The 14,983-nt window shown below is 42.7% G+C and overlaps 1 protein-coding gene across 2 annotated transcripts in view; it reads left to right on the plus strand.

Annotated features, from left to right (window-relative positions):
• Positions 1 to 14,983, plus strand: part of CSNK1E (casein kinase 1 epsilon) — a 42,225-nt gene that overhangs the window by 16,797 nt on the left and 10,445 nt on the right. For both annotated transcript variants that reach the window (XM_035127002.3, XM_088652084.1), the window contains exons 3-5: positions 6,934 to 7,044; positions 7,170 to 7,318; positions 7,980 to 8,208. In XM_035127002.3, the coding sequence (XP_034982893.1) occupies positions 6,934 to 7,044; positions 7,170 to 7,318; positions 7,980 to 8,208 (489 nt within the window). The remainder of the gene's footprint in view (positions 1 to 6,933; positions 7,045 to 7,169; positions 7,319 to 7,979; positions 8,209 to 14,983) is intronic.

Raw genomic sequence — 14,983 nt, forward strand, 5'->3', positions numbered from 1 at the left:
TCCAGTTCTGGGCACCATAGTTCAAAAAGGATACTGACAAGCTGGAACGTGTCCAGAAGAGGGCAACCAAAATGGTCAAAGGCCTGGAAACGATGCCTTATGAGGAACGGCTTAGGGAGCTGGGTATGCTTAGCCTGGAGAAGAGAAGGTTAAGGGGTGTAGCCATGTTCAAATATATAAAAGGATGTCATATAGAGGAGGGAGAAAGATTGTTTTCTGCTGCTCCAGAGAAGCGGACATGGAGCAATGGATTCAAACTACAAGAAAGAAGATTCCACCTAAACATTAGAAAGAACTTCCTGACAGTAAGAGCTGTTCGGCAGTGGAACTTGCTGCCAAGGAGTGTGGTAGAGTCTCCTCCTTTGGAGGTCTTTAAGCAGAGGCTTGACAGCCATATTGTCAGGAATGCTTTGATGGTGTTTTGATGGTGTTTCCTGCTTGGCAGGGGGTTGGACTGGATGGCCCTTGTGGTCTCTTCCAACTCTATGATTCTATGATAATTACACACAAACAATTCTGGTGAGGTGGCCTGGAGCACTTTTTTTTGGGTAAAAGATCATTAAAGTGCCACACAACTTCTTGCTTTCGCTGACTAAGAATATCTAAATGTAACTTTTGATTGTAATACTCAAAGTTGTGCATTCTCAGTGACGATGTCTAACATGGGATTTGGAAACGGAGCAAATTCCAATATTCTTAAGAGTGATTAAAAAAAAAAAAGCTATAGTACACCAGAGGGGTCTAGGAAGCTGTGTGTGCATAATTCCCTCTGGCTGAGGGCCTAAGTTTCAGACCTCTGTAGAATTACTTCCTCTTTCACTTGCCTTATTTGGGGCAGAATAAGATATGCAAAACATGCATAGTATATCCAACTTCTAGAATGCTACTTCCTTTGTATAGGCATTCTTTAGCTGCTGAGCGTTGCTAAGTGTAACAAGACTGACACATTTGTGGCAAGACTATAAAGTTAAGATTTTGCAACCCCGGAAGCCCAAATTGTGTAAGCTTGTTATAAGCAAAATAAGTGGTGCTTCTGATCTTGCAATAACTGATTTCTTTGACACAACACTGTCCTCAGCATTCACAGACAGGCTAACAGATTAACTGGCACCAAACCACTAGAGCTAGGTAAACCAATACTGATTACAGAATAAAGCAGGACCAGAAGGCGAGAAGAAACGTGATTTAATTATAATTTTTATAAGTGGTAGGTAGGGGAACTGAGAGTGGAGACTGCAAAGAGTAAAAATGGTTTCCTGGCCATCAAAAGCATATTCCAGAGTCTCACTTCTTCTTCCTTCCCTAGCTTCTCTGTAAATCAGGGTTAGATGTTTATATCTTACAAAAGGAGCTTATAAAATGTCAGGACAGCATACACCATTAAAACATAAAACACTTTTAAAACAATGCAGATACTGAGGTTCCCAAGAATGCTGGAACACATCCCCATGACTTCTGAATGACACATCCTAGAGCAGGCTTCCTCAACCTCGGCCCTCCAGATGTTTTTGGTCTGCAGCTCCCATGATCCCTAGCTAGCAGGACTAGTGGTCAGGGATGCTGGGAATTGTAGTCTCAAAACTTCTGGAGGTCCGAGGTTGAGGAAGCCTGTCCTTTTTTTTTTTTTAAAAAATATTTTTATTAATTTTCCAATTAAAACCAATTATATCACATTCAATATTTCAAATTATACACATATATATATCAATCAAACCGAATGTTATGCCAAATCATCTAAATAATTTATTTTTGGGTTCCCATGCTTCAAGAAATTGGGAATTCCTCGCAACTGTCCACTGCCGTCTTATTTCTAAAGTTCAAATCGTCCTCCAAGCTCATAATATTCCAAATCTTCCCCTTACAGTCACCTAGATGTTTTCCACTTTCATCCAATTGTTCCAGCTGCTGAGATAAATGTCAAACGAAGTTTCACAGATGTTCTTTCTCCTGTGTGAGTTAATCAGTCCAGCCTCCCCATAAATCTTCTTAGTGGAGCTCCCTGTTGCGACGGAGTAGCAGCGCCATCTTAAAAGGCTCAAATCACTTTCATTTTCACTCATAGCCATGAAGATTTACGATTTATTTATCTTTATAGAATTTACAGCTTTTTCAGGCAGGAGACCCAAACATCCAACCATGAACTCTTGGTAAATTAATGGATCTCCTTGCCCTATAGCTGAACTTAGCTTCAGGTCGCTGCTCCAATTTAAAGTGCGTCACAGCTCATAAATCCTCCGAACGCGTCCAGGACTCCTTCCGTCTGACTAGGGGGGGGCTTTTCTCATCGGCAACTTCACATCTTTAAGAAATATGCTCAGTAACAACAGCTATAGAGTTCAACTCACACAGTCTTTTGCTTCTCTTTCACTCCAAACAAGCCAGGACATCGCGTCCGGGAAGATACGAGGCAACAATATGAAGAAAAAATAAAAACTTGCTTCCCTTATCGCTCCGTCCCCATCAATCCTTCTTCCAGATGCCGTACATTCTTTGACTCCTCTCGCTCAGCAGCATAAAATTCTCAGCAGTAAACAGCGCTTCTTCCCCTCCTTCTGAAGTATGTCCATAGATTTAAGCCTAATTATCTTCTTTAACCATGGAAATCCCCGCCATGCAGATTAGCGTCCGGGAGTCCTGGCCGTCGTAAGTGCTCAGCCCAAGCTCCCCCCACTCCAAAAACAGTCGGAGTGGGTCTGGGGGCATCGCGGGCCAGCGGCCCCTCTCCGTAACCCCCGGAGAGGGTAGGGGGTTGCCATTTACTCCCCTAGCAACCGCCAAATTCCTTACGAAGGTCAGAGAGATGGAAAACAGGTCCGCCATTCCTGCAGGCGGAAACCGGAACCCCCGAGGAAGCCTGTCCTAGAGAAATGGAAGAAGCTCCTCCAGGATTTTTTTTTAAAAAATCTGCTTCTTCGTTAGTTTTGCATGCCCTGTGCTAATTTTAATTACGGATCTTGCTTGTTTAAATACAGATGAACTGAAACAGCTAGTTTTGCACAAGGTGACAAATCAATTCCTTTTGGAGATCTCTTTCATTGGGGCCTTCTCTCTCTTTTTGCTCTCCCCGACGAGCACAACGAGCCTGTTGCCAAAATGAATGGGATGATATTCTGCATCATGCTGCAGTGAAATCACTACAGCACAGTGTGGCGAGGTGGGAAGCATCCCTGTTTCCAAAGCAACTGGGGCAATGCTCTGCCTTACTAGTATAGTGCAGTTGCCATGACAACTGGCATGTTCCTTCCCTGTGCTTAGGGCGCAAAGCATTGACTATCTTCTGCCCTCAATAATGTCACAGAGCCAAAACCTGGGTACATAGCCTTATGATGTCATGTTTCCTACATGATTCCTAACTGGTTGGGATCACTCAGAAGAAGAAAGCAGAGCCCTCTACCCCACCCAGCTGCAGTGGCACCACAGCAGAGGAATAAATTGAGAGCTGTGAATCGTTGCCAACAGTACCAAGAAAGATACTGTATAGATGCATTTCAGGCAGGGCCTTAGGTAGGCCCGACTCGCCTTGTTATGTTACGGGGTGGGCTCCCTCCACCCAAATAAGTAGATTGTGAGGGGTCTTGGTACATGCCAAATGGATATCCTGGTCTTAGGGTCTTTGGTTTGAACCTTTTGTTTAAGGGGAGGGGGAAGCTGAAATACTTAGAGAATTGACTTTCATCAATTTATTGTAATCAAAAATTATATGCGCACACCGTTACTGCAACAGCTTCCCAAATGCTATACAGGTAGATGTTTTGTCATACGTATGTTTGATTCGGGCGGCATTCGACTAAGCTTTACTCAGATTAGACCCATTTAAATTAATGGACTTACTTTAATCATGTTTATTAATTTCAGTGGGTCTTCTCTTGAGCACAGTCCTGTTTAATCCCACCCATTATTTCTTAGCTTGGATGCCTTATGCTCAATGATTGCCCTGCCCACAAGGAAATACAATTGGATGTATGTGTTGGCTGGGGATCTGCCACTTTATTGGGTTAGAATTCCACCTCTGAATGTTCATAAACTGTTTTTCACCTTCTAAAAGCTCTGCTTTTGCCTCAGACTTTTGGGAATGCAAATTTAGCATGGTCCTAACATTTAATTGTTAAATAGTTGGACATAATTTAGTATATAAGCTGAAAATAAATGGCACCAAGAAAAAAGGAGGTCTGCCACCTGGACAAATTTTGCATTTTGTTGATGGGAAATGGTAAGGAGTTACACGGGAAATCACTGGAACAACTATTTTTAGAGCAGCAGAGAGCCTCGGCCCAGATTCAAGTAGGCCTCAGTTCTCGCCCTCAGCTGCACCTGGCTCCTTACATGAGCACTGCACAGCGCATAGGAGCCAGGAGAATTGGTTAGAGATCAAGGCAAGAGAGGCTGTAGCCTTCAAAGTTGAAGAGGAGGCTGTGGGAATGTTTGCATGGAAGCAGGTATTTTAGTACACCCTTAATTTGGTTAAGACTTGGGTAGGCTGCTGCTGAGCAGATTAGGAATAATGAGGATGAAAAATGGTGATGTGCTCTGAGGGGGCTATGTGAGAGTAAGATGGAAGTGGGTTTTGGAGGAGTTGATGGACTGAGGGTGTTGAAGCAAATACTTGAGTTGATAGGGTTATATATTACTGGCCCACAGTCTCTCTTGAACAGGGGGAGACAGCAATTTGCTTGCCTAATTTGTGAATTAATACTGTACAGAATGGCTACATGTGTGATTGGGAGGTGACAGGACACAGAGAGACATGGGTGGGCTTGGAATGGCATAGCAAATCTTCCCCAAGCATATGGGGCTACTGTATTCAGGTAGGCTGTGGAGCCTTGTACAGTGAGGCCTAACAACACTCACTCTCTTGTTTTTGTTAGCTTCTGACCTACAGAATTGGAGTGTCCTGAAATAAAAGCTATCTCTTAATGACATATTTGACAACTCTGAGATTGGGAAGGAGATTGTGGCGCAATCGTTGCAGGCAGGCTGAGTGCATATTCTTGCTGTTGTAATTTTTGGCTGGTGGAACCTCTCTGTTCCCATAAGGGGGGGAAATGGCATGCTCCACCCTCTTCTCTCGCAACCAAAAGAACAAAACAAAAATGATTTATTTAAAAAATAAAATAGGGTTGTGTGCAGCACTTAAGCAAGTTCTTGTTTTGGTGGCAGCTAAATTTAGCTCCACCCGTGTCAACATTTAATTAAATGAGAAATATAATGGTACCCTGTGTGTCGTAGTCCCTGTGTGGTTTAATTTGCTAGTGAATCTTTTTTCTTCATTGAGTGTGTGAGTTAATTGATAAACCAAATGGGATTTTAAAAAAATCTTTCCAAAAGTATAATTGCATGCTTCGCTGAAGAGGAAGGCACCTGAAGAGAGGGAGCAGGTGGGATTGTGGGACTTAGCAAAAAGAAGCCAGTTGATTGCTTGCTTGCTTGCTTGTAAATGGTTTCACTGCAGAAATAATAATATGAACATTGTTTTGATGGCAGTGGCAAGAGTCCTAGGATACAAGGTGTGTGAACAAGAGCTACTCAGCTAGACGGATACCTTGGTGCTAGGAGAATTCGGGTGTTTACAGTGCTTGCAAAGCTACTGTGCTTTTGCTGCCAGTGGGGGAAAATGGGGTGTTCCATACATTTCTGGGGTACATCAGCATGGTGTGTCTGCAGTCTTGTCAACCTTTGATCCATGATGTTGCTGGCTCCCTCTTTTATGAATGTTGCCCTCAGCCCTATTGCTGCCCATTCTGATCCACGCTCCTGATGTGAAAACACTTGCACTCTTTTTTGGTGTGTGTTCTCATCTCTGAAGGCCATTTTGTGCATTGCACAACGGTGAGTGCAGGTTTGCCCTCAATAGGACACTCAGCAGTAAGGTGTGCAACCAGTTGCATCTTCCTGAGAAGTGTCCCTGCATGATGAATGTGTCAGTGTGTGAAGTTCCAGTTCTTTTAACCCTGTGTAGCTAGGGCTAGACAATTTCCTTGCCCAGTGCCGACCTAAGAATTCCTGGCTAAATTGAGATTGTAATCTAGTTATTTATTTAGGTTCATGCATTATCTGCTTGACCAAATTTAGCACCTTGGGCTGTGGGCTTTTTTTAGTAATTGTGGGCAAACTGGTGAGCCACTTACATGTATTCAGATCTCTGCTTGTGGCCTCTGATGCATCCTTTTAGGAATGGCTTCCTTTACATGGATTGTATACCAACACTTTAAATATCTCTTATGGCTGTGGTATATTTATTGCAGCTGATACACGGCTTATGATGAACGTGCTAAAGCGTTCACTGCATTAAACAGCCTCTGTGCTTTCCATGCCATTTGAGGCTGAAAAGTGCAAACAAACATTTAGCTAATAAAAGCCAACTGTTTATACTTTTCACATTAGGAAGGCTCTATCCGGTGAGTAGTTCATCACCTGAGGTTTTGAATGTGTGTTTTGTTTTTTAAATCAAATGCTTGCTTTGGCTTGAGGGTCTTAATCTCCTCCTTGCTTGACTAATTATGAAACAAAAGATTTGCCTCAAATTCTTAAGGTGGATCTGCTACCCAGTATTAAAAAGACTAGCACCATAAACTTTTTTTGTGAAAGTAAAAGTGTTTCACCCAGGTCATGTGCAATGGAGATCCAGTGTGGAGTGAGATTAAGAAGTGTGTCAATAGGACCAAGGAGACATGGAGTTCAAATTGTTCCCAGCCATAGCTTGATGGGTGACCTTGGGCCAGTCATGTAGCACCCACCCAATCTACCTCACAGGGTTGTTGTGTGCATAAAACAGGGGAGGGGGAAGAACTGTCCTAAGTTCTTTGGATGATGATAAATGGTGATGGTGATGATGATATTTATACCCCACCCATTTGGCACTGTTTCCCCAGGATGGATGAGATAGAAATGTACTAAATAGTCATCTCCCCCCTCCCTCTCTTTGTTTTCATGCAGGTGCCAATATTGCCACTGGGGAAGAGGTAGCCATTAAGTTGGAATGTGTGAAAACCAAGCACCCGCAGCTCCACATTGAAAGCAAATTTTACAAGATGATGCAGGGAGGAGGTAAATTCAGCAAATAATGAAATACAAGTTGCTATGAGGTACAGTGGGGTTTGGATATTAAACCTTGGTACCTGCTTCTTGGTGTCTCATAAGGGGTGTGTGTGTGTGTTTCTCTTCCCTCTTAGTGGGCATCCCTTCCATTAAGTGGTGTGGAGCAGAGGGCGACTATAATGTGATGGTGATGGAACTTCTGGGACCCAGCCTGGAGGACCTCTTCAACTTCTGCTCTCGCAAGTTCAGCCTCAAGACTGTTCTGCTCTTGGCAGATCAGATGGTGAGTTCTTATAATCTGTTCTTTATGCTCACGTGTGCCTTTCTTCTCAGTTCTCTTCTTTGTAGCAGTAGTTCAAGATTTAATTATCCTAAATTATTACGCTTGAGTGGGGAATGGAGAAAATGTGCACAAAGGGTGTTTTGTTCTGCAAGAGCTGGAGAAGCATAAATCCTCATGATGGGGTGTGTGTAGCGTATGTGCTATTGGCCAGTGCTGGAAGATGCTGAGGGCAATGGGGTGTGTTGCTAGAGTTGGTAGTCTGTGATGTACTTAGACCTAGGTGCTCGGTAGCATGTTTCCACACCCTCTTTGGTGGTGGCGGCAGCAGCAGCAAGAAAATCTTGCTTCTGGCTCTCAACCCGTGGCCAAGTAAATGCATTTGAAATGTTCCTTTTGAAAACTTACTAAGCTCCAAAGGTCCTGTGATTAGGCCCACATTTTCACTTTCCTGCTACCGAAGGACAGAAAGTTGGGTTTAAAAGAAAACTTGAGGTTCCCTGATTTCTCTTTGAGATAACATTGCAAGTTACAGGAGACTTCAGGTTAACCCTCTTGTGTGTATGCGGTTTGCTGTGTAGCTTGCAGTGCTATTAGTGGCCTTGGTTTCACAAATTTCTGTGTATATTCTCCTTCCCGTCACCATTTCCCAACCCATTTTCAGATCAGCCGTATCGAATACATTCATTCCAAGAATTTCATCCACCGAGATGTGAAGCCAGATAACTTCCTTATGGGGCTCGGCAAGAAGGGCAACCTTGTGTACATCATTGACTTCGGCCTGGCCAAGAAGTACCGAGATGCCCGCACTCACCAACACATCCCCTATCGGGAAAACAAAAACCTGACTGGCACAGCCCGCTATGCCTCTATAAATACTCACCTTGGAATTGGTAAGCTTGTCTTGTACTCCCATGTTATTATGGAGAACATGGTTAGGTGGAGAAAATGTGGCCTTCTATATGTTGCTGGATTCCCATCAGCTTGCATAGCCAGTGGTCAGGGATGATGAGAACCTTAGATCTACAGGGTCTCCACCTTTGTGTTAAACAATAATCCATTTCATACGGTAGTGGTTTTAATTTTGCTAACTTTAAAAATTTGCAAACTTGTGTAATAACTTCAGGGTACCGCTCAGCACTAAGCTGAGCTTTCTTAGTCTGCAATTGTGTGCTTTTTTGAAGTTCTGACATGCCCCAGACACATGAGGCCAACTTTTTTTGTACAGCAGGCCAATGGCATTCTCTTACTTGGCTCCTTGCAGACTCCTTTGTGATGCTATTGGGTAATGTGTGAGCTAGCAACCTAATAACTAGGACACTTAGCAAAAAGCTAGAAGAAATGGAAGCCTGTGGCATTAGTATCCAGTATGAGGTCTGTGTTTGAAACTTCAGATGGTGTAAACCATTCAGCTTTTCAAGCAATTGATTACTCAGATTTACACAGTGGCCTTCCTGTGTTTGGATAGAGCCAGGGAAAGAATGTCATCCCCCCCCCTCACCTGCCCCCAATGGCACAGGGAAAATGGACTAGCTGATCTGTGTACTCTATGTAAGCTGGTCCTTCAAGAGTTTTAGAGGTCTTACTAGCCACACCCAGTTATTCAGGGAAAATGTTTAATCTCTTAAGTTTTAGTTGATTGTGCTCATTAATCAAAGTTTGCAGCCCATCCTATGAACTTAGTCACAGTGTCCAATGATTAGGCAGAATATTTTGTTCTATGCTGGTTACCCTGTCTCAAAAAAGAAATTAAGAGAGCTGGGGAAGGCTTTAAGGAGAGGACAACTGAAATGACCAGGGACATGGAGGATTGGAGAACTTTTTCACCTTTAGTTTAGGGGGAAAGGATGGCTAAGGGGACACAAGGGAGGATATAAAATCCTGAATCATTTTGTGAGAATTTGATAATTTATATCTTTCAGAGTACTGATAATTTATATCTTTCAGGTCCTTCAGGTTGCTAAAAATCTACCTAAGGTTAATTATGTGTTGAGTGAAACAACTTTGGAACAGACAACAGGACACACATGTTCATGCAATGCATAATTAACTTTGGATTAATTGCTCAGATGGCTTTGGGGGGGAGAGATTAGACAGATGTGTGGAGTCTTTGAATGGCAATTGGCTATGAAAGCTAAAAATGGTATTTTCCTACCAACAAGGTATAACTATTAACATAACGCTCTGCTTGGAAGCTTACAAGGGGCATCCTGCTGGACACTGGATCTGTAGTGTGGCCCAGAAAGGCAAGTTGTTGTGGGAAATTCCCATCCTCTGCCAGCCTTTAACTGTGCTGCTGAAGATGAAAGGAATGCATAGCCGAACTGAAGTAACAGTAGAACATGTTTTTGGGGCCCTTTGGCAGCTTAAGCTTCTGGACAATTGGCCAGTGACCTGGTCAGTGCATGATTAAATGTCAAATGTTAAACAGTCTTAAAATTTAACTGCCATGATGACTTCCTTTTTCTGCCTTGCAGAGAGAGAGAGAGCTAGCTAGCTTATACCACATGCCTCAAGACCTCCCGTTGCCCCCCTGGGAACTTGGAATGTGCAAATAATTTTTTATAGCTGCAGGAAAGCCGTTGACCTGCAGAATATCTTCCTCCCCATTGTGTTGAAAACAACAAAGCAGTAATGTTGCTGCGTGGAAGATTGGAGGATCCCAGTACTGTAAATATGTTCTGCATCACATTGAGATCAATAAGAGGGAAATGTTTCACATGCTTTGTGTTTTGAGATACATTTACTTGCATTTCCCTTAGTGAGTCTGTTTTTGGGTGATTAGAAGCGTGGGGAGTGGGCTTCACACTCTCTTCCTTGAATAAACGGTGGTTGTTGTTGTTTATAGTGTTTGCTAACATATTTACCAGCTGAGCAAAATTGACCCAATTCTGGACAGAATGTGTCTAGTACCAGTGTCCACTGGTAATGGGGGACAATCCATCCTTCAGCTTTAAATAATCCGAATAAACTCCTAGGGAGCAATGGGGTTCCCAGGAGTAGAGCTTTAAAATAGTATTATCACCCCCATCACTGGTCCCTTAAGAGAAATATAAGTTTTGGCTTTTTGTATGAAATTCTAGCTCATGGAGACTCTTAAAACCTGGAACATCATAGCTAGGGATTTGCTTTTGTCATCATGGCAAATTGTCTTCATGCCATTTGGTTGGTTGCTGTGTTCTTTTGATAAAGATGCATCTGTAAGAATCTTGCAGCAATGAGCTTCATCAGTGGTAGCCAACATGGTGCCCTCCATATGTTGCTGGACTTTAACTTGCATTATCACTGACTGTTGGCTGTACTGGCTGGGGCTGATGGGAGTTGTAGTCCAGCAACATCTGAAGGGCACCATGTCGGCTACCGCAGTGTACATGCTCTGCAAAGGCTGATATTTCAGACAGCTTGTTCTTTTTTAGATAGCAGTGCCGTTTGAAACAAATAGCAAATTATTATTTTTAAAATGGTATGGCGAGTCTTACACAACTATATTGTGAGGACTAGTGCTTATTTCTGATTCAAACAGCAATCTGATAAAGAACTTTCCTAATAAATTAGTCATCTAATCAGTTGCATGAATGTGAGAGACCAGTTGGTAGATTAGTATTGTTTGGGATGCTGTATATTGCTTGTGAAAAATCATTGGGGGGTATTGGTAGAATATAGTTGCTATTTGCATATATTTCTCTCTTATTTATTGTGTAGATGCTCTGTGCTTTGCACCTTGGAGTTTTTCCTTCTTATTGTAAACCATTTTGGATACCTTCTGTAGAAAAGCAGAATACAGATAATCTTGAGTTGTGGTCTGTGGTAGTTTATAACAGACCACAGTTTGTGATCAGTCGGCAAACTAGAAACCGTGGTTTGAAATGGGTTTGAAATTGTGGCTCATGTTGTTTTTTGGCATGCTGTGTCCCCCTTGGCTAACCATAGTTAAGGTCTCTGATCTGCCTCCAGAGGTCATTATGCCTGCAAATGGGGATGCTGAATAGACGGAAAATGAAAGCAGATAAGCAGCCCAAACCATAGTTGTGAACTGCCCTGAGTTCTGTGGATGAAGGGCACCCACACCCACCCACAAAACTATGGTTAGTGCAAAGCAAGATTTGCCTGTTTTAAGTTCCCTGGATTGTTAAAATGTGTGTGGATCTTCCTCTGCGCCTGTTGTGCAGGCCATGTGTACATGAAGCCAGATTAAAAAGTTTATAATTGTCATGCAGGTTGTGTACAACTCACTGCATGGTGTTTTTCGTGTAAGAATTTTTTCATGGCTGAGGGGTTCCTTAGTCAAGGTTCTTTCAGCAACGCTAACTTGCTAGACTGTGTATGTAGTAGCCTTGCATAAATCAGTCCCAGCTGCTGTTTGCATGAATGGATCTTTTGGACTTGGCAAATAAGCAGCTAAAGTGTGTGTTTGCATGTTGATTGGAGGGACCTTAAGACTCAGCAGTCTGACTTGCACATTGTAATGAATGTTTTGACATTCTTCTTAGAAAGGCATACAACCATACTGTATAAACCTGACTGATCTAGAAATTTCAACCTTAAATAGTAAACTGGTGGAAATTCTGTTTCTCATTTAAATGAGTGGCTTGTCTAATTCATGCTGGGCTAAGTAATCAGAAGCTCTAACATTAAAAACTAGTTATTTCTGTGGTGGGGGAAATCAAACTCAGGAAGCTGTAAATCTGTAAGCTACATTGAGCATGCACATTTTGGAAATGTATCTTTTATTTTTTTATTATCTTTTATGTTTTGATATTGTGGTACTGAAAGGCTGGGTGTAAAACACTATTGCCACTTTCCTGTGCAGGAATTGTGTTTTACTTTAAATGCACAATTACAGTCGGATTTCTTCATTTAAAGAAAACAAGTTTAGTGACCAGAATCTCATGTTAGATTATGACACAATATTTATGTGCAGTACTATGTTGATGTGCTGTGATCTATTTTGAGGTAGGCCTACCAACTTGGAGGCCCCTGGACCAAATGCAGCATGCCAGTCATAGATTGCTGGCGGTCTGGGGCTGGATAGTCGCGCCCCCAGGCTGACCCTCTGTGTTAACATAAACTCTGCACTACTGAAACCTCGTAAATAAAATGGGCTTGAGGCACTTGTTGTAGGCAAGGCCTAGTGGATTGTCTGAAGTCTTGTGAGGAGTCTAGGCAGGAGCTATAATTGGAGCCGGCAAAGCTTTTAAATGGACGTTTGACAAGTTTGCCATTATTCAGAGTCTAGAATTTTGTGCTTTAAAAATACCACGTTCTGAATTGGCAAATGTGGCTGGTTGGCTTCATTTTGGCTGCCCAGCTTTAGCAGTGATTTTAATGAATGAACCCAGTACGTTTTTATTCTGTAGTATACTTGTGTTTGATATTTTTTTTAAGGGAGGAGGAGGGGAAATGCATTCTGTTGAATTTAATTTGGCTACAGTATTCTAAATTTGAATGTGCAGTGCAGTGATTACAGTGTCCAGAGGACACGCAGGGTGTGTATCTATTCAAACCCTGAGTCAAATAAACTGGGAAGGAGGAGGGGGGAATAGACTGCAAGATCTGGGTGAGTGCTTCACATGGACCTTGCAGGAAATATTACTAGGAGGAAAAATTTGGAAAAGGCAGCTCTCTAGTCAGCATGGAGTCAAGCATTCCAGTCAACTTTCACATGCTCAAAATATGTCTTCCAGCATATTTTAGATCTACACCCTTTAGATCTCGAGATATATGAAACAGACACCCAAAAGTGCCCAGGGAGATGGCCTGTAACAGACTTTGTCTAAATAGCTGGAGGAGAAGGGCATAAATATATGAATGGTGATCCCTCCCCTCTCCCTGCTCTAGCTGGGCCCCAGAGCCTTCTTGGTGATCCTGCCTTCTAGCATCTATAGTTGATTCCATGCCAAAGTGTAAAAAGCATTAGCCACACACTCCAGGTCAGGGAATCAAAATTTACTGACTTCTCTGATTTTTTTTTAAATGCCAGTCAGCAGCAGGCAGGATCAAGCCCCAAATTGGGGTGAGATGTTGCCTGATGAGCTGCTGCCGCTGCTTCTCCAATGCGGTGTGGGTGGTGCAGGTGGCTGTGGCAGGGCAGGGCGGCACTTCCTGTTAATGCCCCAAGTGGCGAAATGGTTAATCATGAGCCTGGGCCCCAAGCACTCCAAAGCTCCATTCTGATTTATGATACCAAATCGCTCCTGGTGCTGCGGGAAGCAGTGACAAAGTAGATACGCGTCTGCTTCTCACGGTTTTTCTGCTGCCATGGTGAAGCCTCCTACAGTGTCTGAGGCAAAGTCAATGTGAATAAACATAAAACTTTCAGAAGTTACATTAAAAACAAAAACAAAACCCTGCTCCTCCCTGTTAATGTGTTAATTTAACATTGTTCTCACAGAGAGGATTCCACAGACAGTTGAATGCGGCTGTTCAGCTGAAGTTGCTGTAGGACTTGAGTTGTGCCACAACAAATTTATTAGCATCCTTCAATGTGCCTCAGGACTTTGGTCCTCTGCTGTAGCAAAAACAAACGAAAGGAGGCAAGCTTGTGTTTAGAATACAGGATAACACAAAGTCTCCACCCAGGAGCCCAAAGGGTACGCAGGTGCTGAAACTTCCCCTCGAGACACCTCCCTGAAGTCTGTTGCTTTTCTCTGAGGAGAGCTCTGGTGCTAGTAGTGAGCTCAGCTGGAAGAAAAGCGCTGGGGTGAGTGGGGGAGAGGCTGTGGCAGGCACAGGCTCAGGGTGCCCCTGCCAAATGAAGAAGGACCTTTTTGGGAGGAGTAGCATCCTGGCAAGGGGACAACATTCCCAGGCACTATCCTTCTGGTTTCCTTTTGCACCAATTAAAGGCCTTTGTGTTCACCCAAGCTCTTTAAAAAGTTTTATGAAACCTGGACTATCCGTGTTTACCTCTTGGGGTGCGGTTTAAATGTTTGTTGCATTTTTCTTTAAATTATGTACACACACATCCAGAGAGAGAGAGAGTGTGTGTGTAAACTGTCCAGGTAACATTATGTTATGTTAGAAGGTGTATACAAGATACACATGCATATAGATAGATAGAAACACACACACACACACACACACACACACACACACACACACACACACACACCTCTGCTTTATATATGACTGGGGCAAACCCACTTTTCAAGATTCACATTTCTGTTCCCTTTGCACCTAACAACTTTTTCACTTCTTTGTTTACAATTTTTTTTATTCTGCCTCTCCACCAAATAGTGCTTAAGGCAGCTAACAGTGATAAACTTGTTTGTTAGCTTGTTCATTTCGTTTGTGAATTGCTTCTCGTGAAGCATCCCAAAGCACTTCAGCAATAAAAACATAAGAACAAATTTCAAGTCCAATAGGGAGACACGTTAGGTTTTAAAAAACACCCAGTGGTTTGGGGAGAAAGGTCTTTGGTAGGTACTGAAAGGGTGATAGAGAAGACATGCCTGCCTTATATGAAGCGCAAATGAGTTCCAAAAGGTAGGCACAGATGTAAAATGCAAAACATGGGTACTTCTCTGGGGTTTGTGTGGTCTATTTTTAAAAAAGAAAAAGCTGAAAGCTGCTTTTCTCTTACTGTATTTCCCCCAATATCCGTAAAACTTTAGTGCGGTAGTTTAATTTGTGGTGGCTTGTAGCATTTTGTATGGTAGCGTTTGTTTT

Source organism: Zootoca vivipara, chromosome 9, assembly GCF_965207765.1.
Source record: "Zootoca vivipara chromosome 9, rZooViv2.hap1.1, whole genome shotgun sequence".
Lineage (NCBI taxonomy): Eukaryota > Metazoa > Chordata > Lepidosauria > Squamata > Lacertidae > Zootoca > Zootoca vivipara.